Source organism: Saimiri boliviensis, chromosome 7, assembly GCF_048565385.1.
Source record: "Saimiri boliviensis isolate mSaiBol1 chromosome 7, mSaiBol1.pri, whole genome shotgun sequence".
Classification (NCBI taxonomy): domain Eukaryota; kingdom Metazoa; phylum Chordata; class Mammalia; order Primates; family Cebidae; genus Saimiri; species Saimiri boliviensis.
This window is the reverse complement of record NC_133455.1, coordinates 9,410,036-9,431,997: the sequence shown is the minus strand read 5'-3', so window position 1 is coordinate 9,431,997 and position 21,962 is coordinate 9,410,036. Positions and strand designations below refer to the sequence as shown.

Below are 21,962 nucleotides of genomic sequence, written 5' to 3'. Positions count from 1 at the left end.
TTTGTTTTCTGGTTTTTTGTTTTTTTTTTTGAGACGGAGTTTTGCTCTTGTTACCCAGGCTGGAGTGCAATGGCGCGATCTCGGCTCACTGCAACCTCCGCCTCCTGGGTTCAGGCAATTCTTCTGCCTCAGCCTCCTGAGTAGCTGGGAGTAGAGACGGGGTTTCACCATGTTGACCAGGATGGTCTCGATCTCTTGACCTCATGATCCACCCACCTCAGCCTCCCAAAGTGCTGGGATTACAGGCTTGAGCCACCGCGCCCGGCCCTTGTTTTCTGTTTTGAGACAAAGTCTCACTCTGTCACCCAGGCTGGAATACAGTGATGTGATTTTGGCTAACTGCAAACTCCGCCTCCCAGGTTCAAGCAATTCTTCTGCCTCAGACTCCCAAGAAGCTGGGATTACAGATGTGCACCACCATGCCTGGCTAATTTTTTGTATTTTTAGTAGAGACGAGGTTTCGTCAGGTTGGTCAGGCAGTTCTCAAACTCCTGACCTCAGGTGATCCACCTGCCTTGGCTTCCCAAAGTGCTGGGATTACAGGCATGAGCCACTGTGCGTGGCCAAGTTTTGTTTTTTTAATCCATTCTACCAATATGTATCTTTCTTTTTTTTTTTTTAACCTTCTTGACCCTCCCATATCTCTTTTTTTTTTTTTTTTTTTTTTTTTTTTTTTTTTTTTTTTTTTTGAGACGGAGTTTCGCTCTTGTTACCCAGGCTGGAGTGCAATGGCGCGATCTCGGCTCACCGCAACCTCCGCCTCCTGGGTTCAGGCAATTCTCCTGCTCCTGGGTTCAGGCAATTCTCCTGCCTCAGCCTCCTAAGTAGCTGGGATTACAGGCACGCGCCACCACGCCCAGCTAGTTTTTTGTATTTTTAGTAGAGACGGGGTTTCACCATGTTGACCAGGATGGTCTCGATCTCTCGACCTCGTGATCCACCCGCCTCGGCCTCCCAAAGTGCTGGGATTACAGGCTTGAGCCACCTCGCCCGGCCTGACCCTCCCATATCTCTTAAGTGGAACAGTTAATCCATTTATGTTGAAGGTTAATATTGATAAATGAGGTTTTATCAGGTATATTACTATTAAGTAAGTTTTGGGGAAGGTTTTTTTTTTTTTTTTTTTTTTTTTTTTTTTTTTTTTTTTTTGAGTCTCACTCTGTCTCCGAGGGTATAGTGTCGCAATCTTGGCCCACTGCAACCTCTACCTCCTGGGTTGAAGCGATTCTCCTGCCTCAGCCTCCCGAGTAGCTGGAATGACAGCCACCCACCACCACGCCCAGCTAATTTTTGTGTTTTTAGTAGAGGCGGGTTTTGCCATGTTGGCCAGGCTGGTCTCAAACTCCTGACCTCAGGTGATCCACCCGCCTCAGCTCCCAAAGTGCTGGGATTACAGATGTGAGCCACCATACCTGGTCATGTGTTTTGTTTTTTTAAGACAGGGTCTCACTCTGTTGCCCAGGCTGGAGTGCAGTGGCGCAATCATGGCTCACTGCAGCCTCAACCTCCTGGGCTCCAGCAATCCTTCCTCAGCCTCTGGAGTAGCTGGGACCACAGGTGTGCCATCACAGCCAGCTTATTTATTTTTTCTAGCGACAGTGTCAGGATATGTTGCTCAGGCTGGTCTCTAACTCCGGTCCTCAAGCCATCCTTCCTCCCGGACCTCCCAAAGTGTTGGGATTGCAGGAGAGAGCCGCCACACCTGACCTCAGTTACATTTTAAAGAAGCCACTGACTGCCATGTGGAGAACTGAGTGTTCCCTGAGGTCAGAGTAGAAGCCGGGTGACTAGAGAGGTGCCATGGCTGGGCTCAGGGCAGCAGTGAGAATGGAGATGGAGAGGAGATGGCAGGGTTTGGGACTGTCCTTGATGTTACTCATTCACCGTGGTTCCCAGCACAGATTGCTGCAAGCTGGTTTGGGCCTCTGTGCGGGGGAATGGGCTAAGCTCAGCAGCTGGTGCCGGGCTCTCGACATTTGCCGTCTGGTTTGCTGAAAGTCTGTGCTGGCGAGACATGCTGGTTTGGGGCGAGCCACACTGATTTGGAGCTTCTGATCTGTCTTCACGTGGTTCCCTTTTGTTTCATAGTGTCTGTGCGATGGCAGAGCAGTGGAACCCAGGGTTAGGGATGGAGGTAGGTACAGGAGGGTTGGCCTTCGAGGAGAGGTGAATCTGGGAGTGCCTCCTCCTCCTGGTTCTCTGTTTAGGGCTGTATTGACCCTCTGGATTGGAGGCCCTCTTTTTATTCACGGTGGTGGCTTCTATACAGGTGAAGCTCAGTGATCCTAAACGGACAGCAGCAGGGGCCGTCAGGACCGAGGGATGTGGACTGCCTGTGTCCCATCCAAAGGGCACAGCCTCTGATCTGCTGTACCTGATTTTCTGTGAAGTCAGAAGCCTGATTTTCAAACCTGGGCAAGTTGGACATTTTTCAACATGCTGCATGGGCAAAGAATGTATCTACAAGCCCCATTCTGTTGTCGGGTCCCCATTGTTTCCTTCCTGATCTAGTTGAACCCCAAGTAACATATCATCCACAACAGATGGATGATGAGAAAAGAAGGGATACTTGGGGGCTTTGACATCACTGGGTACCCATCATCCACAATGATGCCAAATGAGGCCGATGGTGACCTGGTGGGCATGGCCTAGGCAATGAGGGCTCAAGGCCTTCAAGCTACCCACGATGGGCTTGGGAGAGGATGCTGATGCTATTTTTCTTTCTCTCTACCCAGTCTGAAGAAAGGAAAAGAATAGATGAATTGATTGAAAGTGGGAAGGAAGAAGGAATGAAGGTAAGGGGATGCTGTGCTCACTGCATTGTAGCTAAAGCTGGAAGACTCGCCTTCCCTGGTCCCCCGGCTGAGAGGGGCCACCATGTGGCTTTAACCCTCTAATGGCCATGGGGACCAGTTAGACTCTTACTAGGTTGTCAAAGAGCCAAATACTAAAACTCATTGAGGAAATGTCTCACGAAGGAAACATAAATGGGCCTTGTATGTAAATGTTATCCAGGGGAAACCTTTCTTAGAAATTGTGGTTAAGGCCGGGCGCGGTGGCTCAAGCCTGTAATCCCAGCACTTTGGGAGGCCGAGGCGGGTGGATCACGAGGTCAAGAGATTGAGACCATCCTGGTCAACATGGTGAAACCCCGTCTCTACTAAAAATACAAAAAAACTAGCTGGGCGTGGTGGCACGTGCCTGTAATCCCAGCTACTCAGGAGGCTGAGGCAGGAGAATTGCCTGAGCCCAGGAGGCGGAGGTTGCGGTGAGCCGAGATCGCGCCATTGCACTCCAGCCTGGGCAACAAGAGTGAAACTCCGTCTCAAAAAAAAAAAAAAGAAATTGTGGTTAAACAATTTAGTGGCTTTTTGTACATTCATAATGCAATGCAACCATTGTCCCTGTCAAATTTCAGAATTTTTTCATCCTCCCATTACTTCCCACCATCCCTGAATCTCCCTCGCCCAACCCCTGGCAGCCACTCAACTGCTTTCTGTCTGTCTGGAGTTGCTCTTCTGGACACTTCATATAAAATGGTACTATACAATGTGTAGCTGAAGCCTAGGGAAACTTTTAAAAGGAGAAACTATTATATATATATATATTTTTTGGGGGGGGAGGTAGGGGACGGAGTTTCGCTCTCGTTACCCAGGCTGGAGCGATCTCAGCTCACCGCAACCTCCGCCTCCTGGGTTCAGGCAATTCTCCTCCCTCAGCCTCCTGAGTAGCTGGGATTACAGCCACGCACCACCATGCCCAGCTAATTTTTTGTATTTTTAGTAGAGACGGGGTTTCACCATGTTGACCAGGATGGTCTCGATCTCTTGATCTCGTGATCCACCCGCCTCGGCCTCCCAAAGTGCTGGGATTACAGGCTTGAGCCACCGTGCCCGGCCCGAAACTATTATATTTTTAAACTCTGTTTTCCTAGATAATGACAATGCCCAAGAAATGTGCTTTTCTCTTACTGCATTTCAAGCATACTCGGTTTGGGTGAGAGGAGAAGAACTCTACAGTGGGGTTCAGATGGGCCTGGATTAGGGCTTATTAGGGCTCAGAAACCTTCCACTTCCACCCACCCCTTAGGGGGACCCCAGCTTAAGTCCTGTGCCCCTCCAGCAACCCCCTCTGACTCCATGTAGAATAGAATGAGGAGACACAGGAGAGGAATCGTGGAGTGAGGCACAGACCCAGAACACTGGGCCTGCTGTTCATCTGGGAAGGCATAGAGCACATCCCCTGGGCAGAGAAATCAAGTGTGGATTTGAGTCCCTGCTATATCACTGCCTAGTTGTGTGGCCTCAGACACGTGGCTCTGCCCCTTTAAGCCTCAGTTTCCTCATCTGCGAAATGAGGCAGTCTCCATCCAGCAGATCTCTCATGAGCTCTGATGTAACAGTGCTTTGCAGATGAGTACCAAGAAACCATGTTTGCGGAGTGACAGAAATGTTCTAGAGCTGGATTGTAGTGACGGTTGCACAGCTATGTACCCATCTCAAGAAACCCATCAACCTGTACATGTAAAGCGAGTGAATTTTATGGTACAGCTCAGTATGGCTGTTAAAGAATGGTATAAGCCCTCAGCTCTCCAGAGGCCTGCTGTACATGGTGGCATCCATTGCTGTTATGAGCCAACACCCTCTCTTATCACCTGCTGACAGATTGACCTCATCGATGGCAAAGGCAGGGGTGTGATTGCCACCAAGCAGTTCTCCCGGGGTGACTTTGTGGTGGAATACCATGGGGACCTCATTGAGATCACCGACGCCAAGAAGCGGGAGGCTCTGTACGCACAGGACCCTTCCACGGGCTGCTACATGTACTATTTTCAGTATCTGAGCAAAACCTACTGGTAAGTCTACTGTTGCTTTGAGTGGCTTTTCTGTCTTCTGGGCAGTGAGGAGAGCCCAAAGGGCCAGGAACTCCTGATTCTATATGGTATTTTACTTAGTAGAGATGGGGTTTTGCCACGTTGGCCAGGCTGGTCTTGAACTCCTGGCCTCAGATGATCCAACCGCCTTGGCTTTCCAAAGTGCTAGGGTTACAGGTGTGAGCCACCGTGCCCAGCCTGTTGTTGTCTTTTTTCAAAGCTGTGATATAACTATCCTGTGCTTCTCTTGTTTTACTTCTTCTTTTTTTTCTTTGAGCTCTGTTGCCCAGGCTGGAGTGTAGTGGCATGATCTTGGCTCACGGCAACCTCCAGCTCCCAGGTTCAGTCAATTCTCCTGCCTCATCCTCCTGGGTAGCTGGGATTACAAGTGCCCACCACTATTCCCAGCTAATTTTCGTATTCTTTTTAGTAGAGACTGGTTTCTTCATATTGGTCTTAAATTCCTGACCTCAGATGATCCACCAACCTCGGCCTCCCAAAGTGCTGGGATTATAAGTGTGAGCCACTGCACCTGCCCCCAGCTTCCTTTTTTTTTTTTTTTTGAGACAGAGTCTCACTCTGTCACCCAGACTGGAGTGCAGTGGCATGATCTCGGCTCACTACAACCTCTACCTCCTGGGTTCAAGCGATTCTCCTGCCTCAGCCTCGTGAGTAGCTGGGATTACAGGCGTCTGCCACCAAGCCCGACTAATTTATTTTTGTATTTTAGTCGAGACAGGTTTTCACTGTGTTGCCCAGGCTGGTCTTGAACTCCTGAGATCAGGCAGTCCGCCTGCCTCTGCCTCCCAAAGTGTTGGGATTACAGGCATGAGCCACTGCGCTTGGCCCCAGCTTCCCACTTTTGATCTTTGGAATTGGAGCTGTCCTGGATGTTATCTCATCCAACAAAGGGGAGAAGTAGCCTAGTCACATGAAAACCTGTTTAGCAGCTCACCTGGCTCTCCTTCAGGGCATCTGGCCAGAGCAGCTCTGAAATCACTAATTGCCCTTTCCTGGCTATGACCAGTAGAGTTGACTTTTTCTTTTTGAGACAGAGTTTTGTTCTTGTTGTTTATGCTGGAGTGCAATGGTGTGATCTCCGCTCGCTGCACCCTCTACTTCCCAAGTTCAAGAGATTTCCTGCCTCAGCCTCCTGAGTAACTAGGATTACAGGGATGCACCACCACACCCAGCAAGTTTTGTATTTTTAGTAGGGACGGGGTTTCACCATGCTGGCCAGGCTGGTTTTGAACTCCTGACTTCAGGTTCTCCATCCACCTCAGCCTCCCAAAGTGCTGGGATTACAGACGTGAGTCACCGCACCAGCAGTGACTCCATTTATTTACTTTGTTTACTTTATGGAGGCCCAGGAGGAAATTCTACTGTTTCCTCCTGGGCCTCCATAAAGAGCCCTTTTGGTCCCACCCCATCCCCACCCAGGGCTTGTGCAGGCTCTCAAAAATACCTTTGTGGGACAGGCGTGGTGGCTCATAGCACTTTGGGTGGCTGAGGTGGGTGGATCATAAGGTCAGGAGTTCCAGACCAGCCTGGCCAACATGGCGAAACCCGTCTTTACTAAAAATACAAAAAAATTAGCTGGGCATGGTGGCACCCGCCTATAATCCCAGCTACTCAGGAGGCTGAGGCAGGAGAATTGCCTTAACCTGGGAGGAGAGGTTGCAGTGAGCTGGGATTGCGCCACTGCACTCCAGCTTAGGTGACAGAGCTAGACTCCATTTGAAAAAAAAAATAAAATAGCTTTGTGAATTGGGCCAGACTCGGTGGCTCATGCCTGTAATACCAGTAGTTTTGGAGGCTGAGGCAGGAAGATGGATAGAACTCAGGAGTTTTAGACCAGCCTGGGCAACATAGGGATATACCCTGTCTCTACAAAAACTTTAAAAATTAAAAAAAATTAGCCTGGCATGGTGGTGAACACTTGTAGTCCTAGCAGCTCTGGAGGCTGAGGTAGGAAGATCGCTTGAGCCTAGGAGGTTGAGGCTACAGTGAGCTGTGATCACTCCACTGCACTCTAGCCTGGGTGACAGAGCGAGACCTGTCTCAAAAACTAACTTTAAGGCCAGGCACGGTGGCTCATGCCTGTAATCCTAGCACTTTGGGAGGCCAAGGCGGGTGGATCACAAGATCAGGAGTTCAAGACCAGCCTGGCCAAGATGGTTAAACTCCGTCTCTATTCAAAATACAAAATTTAGCTGGACATGGTGGTGGGTGGTTGCAATCCCAGCTATTCAGGAGGCTGAGGCAGAGAATTAATTTCGTGAGCCTGGGAGGTGGAGGTTACAGTGCAACAAGATCATACCACTGCAGTCCAGCCTGGGTGACAGAGTGAGACTTGGTCTAAAAAAAAAAAAAAAGAGCCAGACGCGGTGGCTCACGCCTGTAATCCCAGCACTTTGGGAGGCTGAGGAGGGCTTATCACTAGGTCAGGAGTTTGAGACCCGCCTGACCAACGCGGTGAAACCCCATTTCTACTAAAAATAGAAAAATTAGCTGGGCATGGTGGCAAGTACCTTTAATCTCAGCCACTCAGTAGACTGAGGCAGGAGAATCTTGAACGCAGAAGGCAGAGGTTGTGGTGAGCCAAGATCGAGCCACTGCACTCCAGCCTGGGCAACAAGAGCAAGACTCCAACTCCCAGCTCAAAAAAAAAAAAAAAAAAAAAAAAGGCTGGCCGGGTGCAGTGGCTTACGCCTATTATTCTGGCACTTTGGGAGGTGGAGGCAGGTGGATCACCTGAGGTCAGAAGTTTGAGACCAGCTTGACCAACATGAGGAAACCATGTTTCTACTAAAAATACAAAAATTAGCTGGTTGTAGTGGTATGCACCCATAGTCCCAACTACTCAGGAAGCTGAGACAGGAGAATCGCTTGAATCTGAAGGTGGAGGTTGCAGTGAGCCGAGATTGTGCCACTGCACTCCAGCCTGGGTGACAGAGTGAGACCCCCTCTAAAAAGGAAAAATAAATAGCTTTACGAATTGAATCTTTCCAAAACACGTGGCTTTAAATGAACATCCCACCAGAGCCGAGTGCAAGTGTGACTCTCTCTGGGTTAAAAAGCCTCTTTATTGCCGGGCGTGGTGGCTCAAGCCTGTAATCCCAGCACTTTGGGAGGCCGAGGCGGGTGGATCACGAGGTCAAGAGATCGAGACCATCCTGGTCAACATGGTGAAACCCCGTCTCTACTAAAAATACAAAAAATTAGCTGGGCATGGTGGCGCGTGCCTGTAATCCCAGCTACTCAGGAGGCTGAGGCAGGAGAATTGCCTGAACCCAGGAGGCGGAGGTTGCGGTGAGCCGAGATCGCGCCATTGCACTCCAGCCTGGGTAGCAAGAGTGAAACTCTGTCTCAAAAAAAAAAAAGCCTCTTTATCAATTTAACCCTCCCTGGCCCTCCCTCCCCTCCAGCGTGGATGCAACTAGAGAGACAAATCGCCTAGGAAGACTGATCAATCACAGCAAATGTGGGAACTGCCAAACCAAACTGCACGACATCGACGGTGTACCTCACCTCATCCTCATCGCCTCCCGAGACATCGCGGCTGGGGAGGAGCTTCTGTATGACTATGGGGACCGAAGCAAGGCTTCCATTGAAGCCCACCCGTGGCTGAAGCATTAACCGACCGGCCCTGCGCCCTCCCACCCCACCATCCCTTCTTCAAAGGACAAAGTGCCCTCAAAGGGAATTGATTTTTTTTTTTTACACACTTAATCTTAGCAGATTACTTCAGATGTTTTTAAAAAGTATATTAAGATGCCTTTTCACTGTAGTATTTAAATATCTGTTACAGGTTTCCAGGTGGACTTGAACAGATGGCCTTATATTACCAAAACTTTTATATTCTAGTTGTTTTTGTACTTTTTTTGCATACAAGTCGAATGTTTGTGCTTCCCGTGCATGCAGTCCAAGACTCGGCACAGGTTTTAGAGGAAAGAGTCAAACATGAACTAGGAAGCCAGGCAAGTCTCCTCTCTCCAGTGGAAGAGCCGGGACCTTCCCCCTGCACCCCGACGGCCAGGGACGGGGTGCGAGGAAGACGCTGCCTCCCAGTGGCCTGGACGGGATGTTTCCAAGCTCTTGTTCTGACGCCTCACAGGCGCTCACTGAAGTGTATGAATATTTTTTTAAAGGTTTCGCAGTAAGCTAGTCTTCCCCTCTGCTTTCTTCAAATCTTCCTGAGCCCCAGGCCCTGAGCACAGGCCAGGCATAGATTTCCTCTTCCATAAGCTGCCGCTTTTCTGGGCACCTTGAAGCATCAGGGCGCGAAATCAAACTAGATGTGGGCAGGGAGAGTGTTGCTTACCTGCCCTGCCGGGGCAGGGTTTCCTGAAACTGGGTTAATTCTTTATAGAAATGTGAACACTGAATTTATTTTAAAAAAAAATAATAAAAATTTAAAAAAATCAAAAAGAAAAAAATTAAAAAAAAAAAAAAACCACAGAAAACAACTTAAATGTATATAGGTCTTGAAGTGAGTGAAGTGGCTGCTTTTTTTTTTTTTTTTTTTTTTTGGCTTTTTGTAGAAGAGATTGAGAATGGTACTCTAATCAAAAGTAAAGTTTTGTAGTGGGACCAGAAATTACTTACCTAACATCCATCCCCATTCCCCCGCATCCTACTGGGGTTGAAAGTTGCAGACCTGCTGTCGAAGCCTTGTGTTTGACAGACACCTGGCAGCCCTCCTGTAAGGCTGCAGCCGTGAGCTGAGGTGTGAGCCTAGGAGCCCGGGATCCCTGACCCCAGCCACTGCTGCCAGCTTCAGAAAGGCACCCAGGTGTGCAGGGGAGTGCATAGGGCCCGGCAGCCCCCAGGAATCAAGGATAGGGCTAAGGTTTTCACCTTGACTGTGAGGGTAGGAGGAATAAGTGGCTGCCTCCTCCCTCCCTTCACAGAACTGATTCTCACTGTTCCTTCAGTCCAGGAGGCTGGGGCTCAGGAGCCGTGACCTGGTATCTCCTGCCCACCCTGGTCCCAGGTAAATGTGAATGGAGACAGGTATGAGAGCCTGTCCTCATCTTTGATTCCCCACAACCCCCACCCCAGGCCTCAAGACGGTGCTACCTAAGAAAGTCTTCCCTCCCACCCCCCCACTAGCCTGGTCAGTGGTCAGCGAATTGGACGAGGATCCGACAGGAGTGTAAATGTGAGATACAATGTCTTGATTGTACCTGTTTGTGGTTTAGCTTTGTATTTAAACAAACAAGGAAATAAACTTGAAAATTATTTGTCATCATAAAAATGAAGCAAAAATTAAAATATTTATTGCCAGGCAAGGCTACCTGTGTGCATCTTTCTGTTTTTACAAGGCAGAGGTAGAAAAAAGTTGAGTTTGATCGTGTTTACAAAAAGAGCATGCCAGCATGAGTCTAAGCTTTGGTAAGCATCCTAGGGAACTAGAAAAGCTTACTGATGTGACTTTGAGCATGTTCCTTAGAACACAGTTCTTCGGTTTCCTTGTCTGTATACTGGGGACCATTGGGTGCTTGTGAGATTCAAAGTTAATGCCGTGGCTGGGCAGTGGCTCATGCCCGTAATTACAGCACTTTGGGAGGCCAAGGCAGGCAGATCACACGAGGTCAGGAGTTTGAGACCAGCCTGATCAGTATGGTGAAACCCCATCTCTACTAAAAATACAAAAATTAGCCGGGCATGGTGGCGGGTGCCTGTAATCCCAACTACTCAGGAGGCTGAAACAGGAGAATCACTTGAACCTGGGAGGTGGAGGTTGCGATGAGCTGAGATTGTGCCATTGCACTCCAGCCTGAGCAACAGGAGCAAAACTCCATCTCAAAACAAACAAACAAAAAAGTTAATGCGGCCAGTCACAGCTCATGCCTGTAATCCCAACACTGGGAGGCCAAGGCGGGCAGATCACATGAGATCAGAAGTTTGAGACTAACCTGACCAATATAAAGAAACCCCATCTCTACTAAAAATACAAAAATTAGCTGGGCCGGGCGCGGTGGCTCAAGCCTGTAATCCCAGCACTTTGGGAGGCCGAGGCGGGTGGATCACGAGGTCAAGAGATCGAGACCAGCCTGGTCAACATGGTGAAACCCCGTCTCTACTAAAAATACAAAAAATTAGCTGGGCATGGTGGCGTGTGCCTGTAATCCCAGCTACTTAGGAGGCTGAGGCAGGAGAATTGCCTGAACCCAGGAGGCGGAGGTTGTGGTGAGCCGAGATCGTGCCATTGCACTCCAGCGTGGGTTAACAAGAGCGAAACTCCATCTCAAAAAAAAAAAAAAAAAAAAAAAATTAGCTGGGTATGGTGGCAGACACCTGTAATCCCAACTACTCGGAAGGCTTGAGACAGGAGAATCGCTTGAACCCAGGAGACAGAGGTTGCAGTGAGCTGAGATCAAGCCACTGCACTCCAGCGTGGGCAACAGAGTGAGACTCTGTCTCAAAAAAAGCATTATCTTTTTTTTTTTTTTTTTTTGAGGAGTTTCTCTGTGTCACCCAGGCTGGATTTCAGTAGCGCCAATCTTGGCTCACTGCAACCTCCAATCTCCGCCTCCCGATTTCATGTGATTCTCTTGCCTTGGCCTCCTGAATAGCTGGGATTATAGGCATGCACTATCACACCCAGCTTTTTTTGAGGTGGAATTTGCTCTGTCACCTAGGCTGGAGTGCAGTGGTATGATCTGGGCTCACTGCACCCTCCTCCTCCCAGGTTCAAGAAGCAATTCTGCTTCAGCCCCCCAAGTAGCTGGGATTACAGGCACCCACTACAAAGCCCTGCTAATTTTTTTAATATTTTTAGTAGAGATGGAGTTTCACCATGTTGGCCAGACTGGTCTCGAACTTCTGACATCAAGTGATCTGCCCGCCTTGATTTCCCAAACTGCTGGGATTACAGGCATGAGCCACTGTGCCTGGCCCCAGTAGAGACAGGGTTTGACCATGTTGGCCAGGCTGGTCTCAAACTCCTGACCTTAAGTGATCCACCTACCTCAGCCTCCCAAAATGCTGGGATTACAGGCGTGACCCACCACGCCCAGCTTAAAAGTTTGCATTTTGAGCCTTAGAACAATGCTTGGCACATTGTAAACATCATAAATTTTGGCTGCTATTGTTACTATGATTTGTAATTTACTAGACTTGATCATTCTTATGAGGCTTGGAATCATCACTCCCCCTGTCTTGTGCTGTGTCCCTCTTACCAGCCCAGATTCCTGTCCCCTCCATGCTTGGGCACTGGTGGCAGATTGGAACTGTGAGTAGAGTCCTTGGTTCAGACGCAAGAGATCCAGTTCCAGCATCAGTTTTAAGTGTTTGTCAGCTATGTGATGTTGGCCAAATCACTTCACCTCTCTGAAACTTGTCTATGAAATAGGGATAATCTTTGCCCACTTGCCTCCTCCCTCGAAGATTCAGGCATCAGTATTATAGCCTCACCTTGGAGTGGACGTGTGTCCTGCTGGAACAGAACCTCTGCTTCCCATCCACTGCTGTGTAGCCTTGGACATTACTCAGTCTCCTTGTGCATCAGTTTCCTTTTCTGTAACATGGAGACAGTAATAGTACTTGCACGGGGAGATTGTGAGGATTTAATGAGTTAATAATACCAACAAACAAAAAACTTGGAACAGTGCCTTGTGCATAGACAATCTATGCACAATAATAATAATAACAATAGCTATTATTAGGATTAAAAATTTGGCTGGGCGCAGTGGGTCACACCTGGTAATCCCAGCACTTTGGGAGGCCGAGGTGGGCAGATCATGAGGTCTGGAGATTGAGACCATTCTGGTCAACATGGTGAAACCCCGTCTCTACTAAAAATACAACAATTAGCTGGGCATGGTCACACGTGCCTACAATTCTAGCTACTCAGGAGGCTGAGGCAGGAGAATCGCTTGAACCAGGGAGTTGGAGGTTGCAGTGAGCCAAGATCGTGCCACTGCACTCCAGCCTGGCAAGAGAGTAAGAGTGCCGAGCCCGGTGGCTCAAGCCTGTAATCCCAGCACTTTGGGAGGCCGAGGCGGGTGGATCACAAGGTCAAGAGATCGAGACCATCCTGGTCAACATGGTGAAACCCCGTCTCTACTAAAAATACAAAAAATTAGCGGGGCATGGTGGTGCGTGCTGTAATCCCAGCTACTCAGGAGGCTGAGGCAAGAGAATTGCCTGAACCCAGGAGGCGGAGGTTGCGGTGAGCCGAGATCGCGCCATTGCACTCCAGCCTGGGTAACAAGAGTGAAACTCCATCTCAAAAAAAAAAAAAAAAAAAAAAAAGAGAGTAAGACTCTGTCTCCAAGGCCCCATTTGTTCATTTTAAAAGGTGACTGCTGGCCAGGCATGGTGGCTCATGTCTGTAATCCCAGCAATTTGGGAGGCTGAGGTGGGTGGATCACCTGAGGTCAGGCATTCTAGACTAGCCTGGCCAACATGGTGAAACCTCGTCTTTAGTAAAAATACAAAAATTAGCCGGGCATTGTGTCAGGTGCCTGTAGTCTCACCTACTCAGGAGGCTGAGGCAGGAGAATCACTTGAACCCAGGAGGCGGAGGCTGCACTGAGCTGAGATTGTGCCACTGCACTCCAGCCTGGCTGACAGAGCAAGACTGTTGAAAGAAAAGAAAAAAGAAAGAGAAAGGGAAGGAAGGGAGGGAGGGAAGGAAGGAAAAAAAAGACAAGATGATTGCTACAGCAACCACTTCCTGTGCCTTCTGAGACTTGGCTTGAAAACCTACTTCTAAGCCTGTTCCTCCCTGAGCTAGGTTTGTATTTGGAACCGCGGTGTGAGAACCGCCAGAGCCCAGCTGGCATCACAGTTCTGTTATCTGTGGTCAAGCTAGATCGTCTGTAGGAGACTCGCCCACAGGACTTCTTTTCCAGAATGCCCACCTGCCAACATCATACTTTACCAAGCGTTGCACTCCAAGCATTTCTCACTGTAGCTTTTTTTAGTCTTCTGGGGTACCAGAGCCACCAGGGCCATCTTAACCTGACACTGCTTTCTGAGTGGGTTCTCTCGCCTTATCTATCCCCACAGGGAGCCAGGGGAGCATTTATGTGTTTGGAGACAGCGTCTCACCCTGTCACCCAGGCTGGAGTGCAGTGGTGTGGTTATAGCTCACTGCAACCTCAAACTCCCAGGCTCAATTAATCTTCCCGCTTCAGTCTCCCCAGTAGCTGGGACTACAGGTGCTCACCACCATACCTGGCTAAATTTTTAAAATTATTTTGTAGAAACAGGGTCTTAATATTGTGGAAAGTAAAAAGTTCCTCCTCAAAGTTTTCCTTCTTGTTAAAGAATGATAATAAATGTTAGAAATAATAGTTTCTTTCAAAAACTGATTTTCTTCAAAGCCTTCTTGCTTTTCGCTAATAACTCTATGTTAAGCCCTATCCTGTGTAGCTGTTAGACATAAGGGAATAAGTACATTCTATGTCCTTGTACTTTAACCAAGATATCTGTGCTAGACATGCACACAGGCACGCGGTAAATTGAATCCTTGTACTTTAACCAAGATATCTGTGCTAGACGTGCTCACAGGCATGTCCCAGCTCGCAGCCTATGCCCCTTCCTTACTTGGGAATGTTAGTACGTTTCTAAGTTCTTTAGCAAGCAACTTCCTTTTTTTCCTTTGTTCTCCATTGCCTTTGCCTATTTAGAAAAGTTTTAAATTGTTAGCCAATTGGATTCAGTTTAGATTGTGAGGTCTGGCTCCAACCAACAGAGACGGGACACAGCAGTAAGGACCCGATGCCTAAGGAATAAATATGCCTGCCTTTCCTTTGTTCATTGTGCTTTTGTGGCAAGATTGCTGATGGACAGCATCCTTTCTGCAGAAAGTGAAATTGCCTTTCTGAGAAAACATTTTGTCTGAATGTTAATTTTTCCTTGCAGTACCGAGGAACAAGTATTTTATTTTATTTTATTTATTTATTTATTTATTTATTTATTTATTTTTTGAGATGGAGTTTCGCTCTTGTTACCCAGGCTGGAGTGCAATGGCGTGATCTCGGCTCACCGCAACCTCCGCCTCCTGGGTTCAGGCAATTCTCCTGCCTCAGCCTCCTGAGTAGCTGGGATTACAGGCACGCGCCACCATGCCCAGCTAATGTTTTGTATCTTTTAGTAGAGACGGGGTTTCACCATGTTGACCAGGATGGTCTCGATCTCTCAACCTTGTGATCCACCCGCCTCGGCCTCCCAAAGTGCTGGGATTACAGGCTTGAGCCACCGTGCCCGACCGGAACAAGTATTTTATTTATGTTGCCCAGGCTGGTCTTGAACTCCTGTGCTCAAGCAGTCCTCTCACCTTGGCCTCCCAAAGTGTTGGGATTACAAACTTGAACCACTACACCTGACCAGGGTTGCAGTGTTAATCAGGGTTCTAGGGCTGTCAGGAGTCCTGATCTAATGACAGTGTTCTGGACTAGACTCTTTTTTTTTTTTTTTTTTTTTTTTTTTGAGACAGAGTCTCACTCTGTTGCCAGGTGCCAGGCTGGAGTGCAGTGGTGCAATCTCAGCTCACTGCAACCTCTGCTTCCCAGGATCAAACAGTTCTCCTCCCTCAGCCTCCTGAGTAGCTGGGATGCGCACCACCATGCCCAGTTAATTAAAAAAAATATTTTAGTAGAGGCCAGGCGCAGTGGCTCAAGCCTGTAATCCCAGCACTTTGGGAGGCCGAGGCGGGTGGATCACGAGGTCAAGAGATCGAGACCATCCTGGTCAGCATGGTGAAACCCCGTCTCTACTAAAAATACAAAACATTAGCTGAACATGGTGGCGTGTGCCTGTAATCCCAGCTACTCAGGAGGCTCAGGCAGGAGAATTGCCTGAACCCAGGAGGCAGAGGTTGCAGTGAGCCAAGATTGCGCCACTGCACTCCAGCCCGGGTAACAAGAGTGAAACTTCATCTCAAAAAAAAAAAAAAAAACCAAAAAAAAACATATATATATATATATTTTAGTAGAGACAGGGTTTCACCATGTTGGCCAGGATGGTCTCAATCTCTTGACCTCATGATCCGCCCACCTCAGCCTCCCAAAGTACTGGGATTACAGGTGTGAGCCACTGTGCCTGGCCTGGACTAGACTTTTTTTTTTTTTTTTTCTTTGAGACAGAGTTTCACTCTTGTTACCCAGGCTGGAGTGCAATGGCACGATCTCGGCTCACCGCAACCTCCGCCTCCTGGGTTCAGGCAATTCTCCTGCCTCAGCCTCCTGAGTAGCTGGGATTATAGGCACGTGCCACCATGCCCAGCTAATGTTTTGTATTTTTAGTAGAGACGGGGTTTCACCATGTTGACCAGGATGGTCTCGATCTCTTGACCTCCTGATCCACCCACCTCGGCCTCCCAAAGTGCTGGGATTCCAGGCTTGAGCTACCGCGCCCGGCCTTGGACTAGACTCTTAAACACTGCCAACTCTTCCTGGAAGGCAGAGTGGTTGAAGCCTGGGTGTGGACTTTGTACCTGGCTTCAAGTCCCACTTCTACCACTTTGTAACTGAGGACCTTGGATAAGATTTGTCACCCATTTTATCTTAACCTCCTTGTGTGGACACCAAGGACAATAGTGATACCCATCCCACAAAGGTATGTGAGGCAGCATCAGAAAGGTACTTAGAATGATGCAGGTGAGGCATACCGTAAATTATTAACATTATTAGGACTTGTCAGCAACTCTGGACTCACAGAGCTTGGCAGGGAGGAGCCTGGGCCTTGGAATCAGGCCTGCATTTGCCTGTTTCCTAGCTCCACAGCCTGAGTTTCAGTTTCTAAATCCATAAACTGGCCGGGCATGGTGGCTCATGCCTGTAATCCCAGCACTTTAGGAGGCCGAGCTGGGTGGATCACTTGAGGTCAGGAGTTCAAGACCAGCTTGGCCAACATGGAGAAACCCTGTCTCTACTAAAATTACATAAATTAGCCTGGTGTGGTGATGCATGCCTGCAGTCCCAGCTAGTTGGGAGGCTGAGGCAGGAAAATTGCTTGAACCTGGGAGCCAGAGGCTGCAGTGAACCCAGATGATGCCACTGTACTCCAGCCTGGGCGATAGAGTAAGATTCCGTCTCAAAAAAAAAAAAAATTTTTTTGTTGGGTACAGTGGCTCACGTCTATAATCCCAGCACTTTGGGAGGCCAGAGTGGGCAGATCACAAGGTCAAGAGATCAAGATCATCCTGGCCAACATGGTGAAACCCTGTCTCTACTAAAAATACAGAAAAATTTTTAAAAAGAACAAAAATTAGCTGAGTGTGGTGGTATGCACCTGTAGTCCCAGCTACTCTGGAGGCTGAGACAGGAGAACCGCTCGAACGTGGGGGACAGAGGTTGCAGTGAGCCGAGATCGAGCCACTGTACTCCAGCCTGGGCGACAGAGCAAGACTCCATCTTTTTTTTTTCTTCATTATTTTTTTGTTTCTTTGTGAGCCCCAGCTGTTGGAAAGACTCCATCTCAAAAAAAAAAAAAAAAAAAAAAAAAATCTATAAACTGGGCACCAGTACCAGTCCCCATCTCCCCGGGTTATAAGGAACAAACGATATAATCCACAGAGCAGGTGAAACACATTGAGTAAGCCGCTGTTATTGACTAATAAGACAGGCTCATGGAACGGGCCAGGCAAGCTCATTAGTTCCTTTGCAAAGTACGAACAGCTGCTCTCTGTTTTATTGATTCCTAAATGCATTTTATTCACATCTTAACACCTCTGAAATCAAGATGAGTCCTGAAATCAATAGCATCTTAACATTTTAGTTTGCAGCAATCTTTCCCTTCATAGTGACACCAAATAAAGGAGCATCGTTTAGATTCAATGAATGCAACTGATTCACTCTACAATGAAATTTATGTATGTGTCATATACACACATACACCAGGTATACCATTGTACCTGAAAGACCACTCTAGACAAGCTATAGAAAGTATAGAGTCATTTTACTTTAATACAAAATCACATAAAGAAAGGCACGTTTGCTAAATCAAATATTCACTAAATACCAGTGAAGTCACCACTGGAATATCAATAGCGTATTTTCCTGCTTTCTTTTCTCCCTTCTGCTAAACATAAAAGACCAGGGTCATCCCTGGGAGCAGATGAGCAGGACATGCGTCTGCCCACTGGAGGGCCTGGGGGCTGACGTGGGAGCAGGAAGTGGCCCCCCCCCGCACATCCTTCTGTATTTCTTGATTTCTGCTTCACTGGCCCAGGCCGAATCTTCAAAGGTGTTCAGTTCCGCAGCCAGGGAGAAAGTGGTGCCAAGAGAGCCTTGATTCCTTCCTCCTTAGTCTGCTTTGAAGGGGAAATAAATACACAGGCCCAGTGTGTATGTGTGGCATGGAGAGGGCTTTGCAGGTATCTTTCGAGAGTTGTGTCCGAGAGTCAGAGCTATAGCCTTAGGTGTGGCCTTGGGTCTAGGGCTGTTTCCCTGATCGGAAAGAGAACCTGGTATGGAAAGAGAGGGGTCAGGGTAAGCAGAAGGAACAAAGCAAGGGCCGCAGAAACCCCCGCAAAATTTCTAAGTAGATCTTGCAGCTGTTGACTCCAAAATATCTATAGGCCGGGTGTGGTGGGCCTGTCATCCCAGCACTTTGGGAGGCTGAGGCAAGAGGGTGAGGATCACTTGATTCCAGGAGTCTGAGACATGCCTGGGAAGCATAATGATACCCCATCTCTACAAAAACTAAAAAAAAAAAACAAAAAAAACCCACCAAGTTTACCAAGTGTGGTGGCGTGTGCCAGTAATCCCAGCTACTTAGGAGGCTGAGGCAGGAGAATCGCCAGAAGCTCAGAGGTGAAGGTTGCAGTGAGCTGAGATCGAGCCACTGCAGACCAGCCTGGGCAACAGAGCGAGACTCTGTCTCAGAAAAAAAAAAAAAAGAAAGAAAGAATTCATTCATACAAAAATTAGCTGGGCATGGTGGTACGTGCCTATAATCCCAGCTACTCAGGAAGCTGAGGCAGAAGAATCTCTTGAACCTGGGAGGCAGAGGCTGCAGTGAGCCGAGATCATGCCATTGCACTCCAGCCGGGGCAACAGAGCAAGACCCTGTCTCAAAAAAAAATTCATTCATGCATGCATGCATTCATTCATTCACTCATTCATTTCAGTAGCTCATTAAGTTTATCTGATCCTGAAAGGGTGGACTCATGCTCATGACTCACCACATGTCTTCAGGCTAGCTCATGCACAGAACACACATTTCACTTTTGCCCTATTAGGCTCAAACTCCAATTAGGTGGCCTAAACTCCGGTAGAAGGAGGCTGAAAGAAACCAGTAGTTTACGCCTTCTGAAAGCCTGATTTGCAAGAAGATAGCCAATGAAAGTCCTAAATGAACACCTTCGGATCTGACACCTGGAGAGACGTGCTCTTTCATTATCTTACCTCAGAAGACCCTTCCTTGTGGAAGGAATACTTCCATTAGGCTGGGCGCAGTGGCTTACACCTGTAATCCTAGTGCTTTGGGAGGCCGAGGTGGGCAGATCACTTGAACTCAGGAGTTCCAGACCAGCCTGAGAAACATGGAGAAATCCCATCTCTCCCAAAAATACACAAATTAACAGGGTGTGGCGGCTCACACCTGTGGTTCCATCTACTTGGGAGGCTGAGATGGGAGAATAGCTTGAATTTGGGAGACAGAGGTTGCAGTGGGCCGAGACCAAGCTACCGGACTGCAGCCTGGGTGACAGAGTGAAACCCCATCTCAAAAAATAAAAAAAAGAAACAATCCCATTGGCCTTGTTTTGACCCTGTCTCCCAACCCTTCTCCACAAAGCAACCAGAGTGAGCTTTTCATATGTAAATACAGTCATGTTACTCTCCAGCTTAAAACTATCCAAACTCTTCCCAACGCACCTAGAATAAAACCCACAGTCCGCACCAGAATCCACGTGGCCCTGGGTGACCCAGCCCCTCCCACCTCTCCATCTCACCTCCATTCTCTTCCCTGTTTCAGTCACCATGATATTTTGTTCTGGAAATTTCTGTAGCCTGAGGCTCTTACTCTTACTGTTCTAGCTGCCAGGAATGCTCTTTTTTTTTAGTGGGAGATGGAATCTTGCTCCATCATCCAGGCTGGAGTGTCGTGGTAGGTAGATCATGGCTTACTGTAGCCTGGACCTCTTGGGCTCAAGAGATCCTCCCAAGTGGCTGGAACTACAGAAACATGCCCGGCTAATTTTGTTTATTTTTTACTTTTGAGGGTATCAGGCGTCCCCCAAACTACAGCCCTCTGGCCGCATGCGGCCCCCTGAGGCCATTTATCCGGCCCCCTGCCACACTTCAGGAAGGGGCACCTCTTTCATCGGTGGTCAGTGAGAGGAGCACAGTATGTGGCGGCCCTCCAACGGTCTGAGGGACAGTGAACTGGCCCCCTGTGTAAAAAGTCTGGGGACGCCTGGCGTAGATCCTCAATAAATATTTGTTGAATGAATGGGGCACAGGAAAGCCATATCTTATTGTCCTGACACCTGGCAACTAAGAGGGCACATATCAGTGTGGTCCAGGGGTTCCCCAAATCAGAATTGCCCAAAGAACTTGTGAAAAAAAACTCCAGATTTCGGAGCTGCATCCAAGAACCACTGACTTGATTTCTTGGAATGTGAATTTTCCACAAGCACTTCACTCTCGGTTTACCAGGCAGCATCTGAAGAACTGAGGGATCAACCCTGGTGCCCAGACATGAGGGAAAGTATTCAAAGGAAACCACGTAGCATGTCCCAGTGCTGCGACATGGGCTGAGTCAAGAGGAGTGGTCCCACACGGGGCAGGTAGAGGGTCTCAGGCATTTCCCACAGGCAGGCTGAAACTGCCTGTTGTTCCAATTCTTTCTCGTTAGGAAGAGGATGCTGACTGTTGCTTTTCTTTTTGTTTTTTTTTGAGATGGAGTCTTGCTCTGTCAACCAGGCTGGAGAGTAGCGGCATGATCTCGGCTCACTGCAACCTCTGTCTCCCAGGTTCAAGAGATTATCCCGCCTCAATCAGCCTGGCTAATTTTGTATTTATTTATTTATTAAAAATTTATTTATGGCCAGGCGCGATGGCTCATGCCTGTAATCCCAGGACTTTGGGAGGCCGAGGCGGGCGGATCACGAGGTCAAGAGATCGAGACCATCCTGGCCAACGTGGTGAAACCCTGTCTCTACTAAAAATACAAAAATTAACTGGGGGGCGGGGTGTGGTATGTGCCTGTAGTCTCAGCTACTCAGGAGGCTGAGGCAGGAGAAATGTCTGAACCCGGGAGGCGGAGGTTGCAGTGAGCCAAGATCGCACCACTGCACTCCAGCCTGGTGACAGAGTGAGACTCTGTCATAAACAATTTATTTATTTATTTATTTATTTATTTATTTATTTATTTATTTGGAGATGGAGTCTCACTCTGTCACCAGGCTGGAGTGCAGTAGTGTGATCTCGGCTCACTGCAACCTCCGCCTCCCGGGTTCAAGCGATTCTTCTGCCTCAGCCTCCTGGGTAGCTGAGATTACAGGCATGCGCCACCACACCTGGCTAATTTTTGTAGTTTTGGTAGAGACGAGGTTTTGCCATGTTGCCAGGCTGGTCTCGAATTCCTGACCTCAGGTGATCTGGCCGCCTCAGCCTCCCAAAGTGCTGGGATTACAAGCTTGAGCCACTGCACCCCATCGTTATTATCATTTTAGTTTTCTTTCTTTTTTCAGAGATAGGGTCACACTGCTATCCAGGCTGGAGTGCAGTGGTGTAATAATAGCTTACTGCAGCCTTGAACTCCTCGGCTTAAGTGATCCTCCTGTCTCATCCTCCTGAGTAGCTGGGACCACAGGTGCAGGTCACAATGCCCAGCTAATTTTATTTGATCTCAGCCGAAAGGCTGATAAATGATATTAGCTAATTTAAAAACATTTTTTTGGGCTGGGCACGGTGGCTCACGCCTGTAATCTCAGCACTTTGGGAGGCCGAGGAGGGTAGATCACGAGGTCAGGAGATGGAGACCATCCTGGTGAAATCCTGCCTCTACTAACAATACAAAAATTATCTGGGTGTGGTGGCACGCACCTGTAGTCTCAGCTACTTGGGAGGCTGAGGCAGGAGAATTGCTTGAACCCAGGAGGCGGAGATTGCAGTGAGCCAAG

At 48.3% G+C, this 21,962-nt stretch overlaps 2 protein-coding genes across 6 annotated transcripts in view; one reads left to right on the top strand and one right to left on the bottom strand.

The window, feature by feature from the left end:
- The window catches only part of KMT5A (lysine methyltransferase 5A), a 30,888-nt gene extending 20,693 nt beyond the window's left edge, over positions 1-10,195 (top strand). For 3 of the 4 annotated variants that reach the window (XM_039471634.2, XM_039471636.2, XM_039471635.2), the window contains 3 exons: positions 2,736-2,795; positions 4,665-4,855; positions 8,302-10,195. In XM_039471634.2, the coding sequence (XP_039327568.1) occupies positions 2,736-2,795; positions 4,665-4,855; positions 8,302-8,512 (462 nt within the window). In that variant the 3' untranslated portion in view covers positions 8,513-10,195. The remainder of the gene's footprint in view (positions 1-2,735; positions 2,796-4,664; positions 4,856-8,301) is intronic. The other variant, XM_074402082.1, reaches the window with a different exon arrangement.
- A 7,576-nt stretch (positions 10,196-17,771) lies between these two features.
- The window catches only part of RILPL2 (Rab interacting lysosomal protein like 2), a 30,460-nt gene continuing 26,269 nt past the window's right edge, over positions 17,772-21,962 (bottom strand). For both annotated transcript variants that reach the window (XM_039472507.2, XM_039472506.2), the window contains one exon: positions 17,772-18,296. In XM_039472507.2, coding sequence (XP_039328441.1) covers positions 18,240-18,296 — 57 coding nt within the window. In that variant the 3' untranslated portion in view covers positions 17,772-18,239. The remainder of the gene's footprint in view (positions 18,297-21,962) is intronic.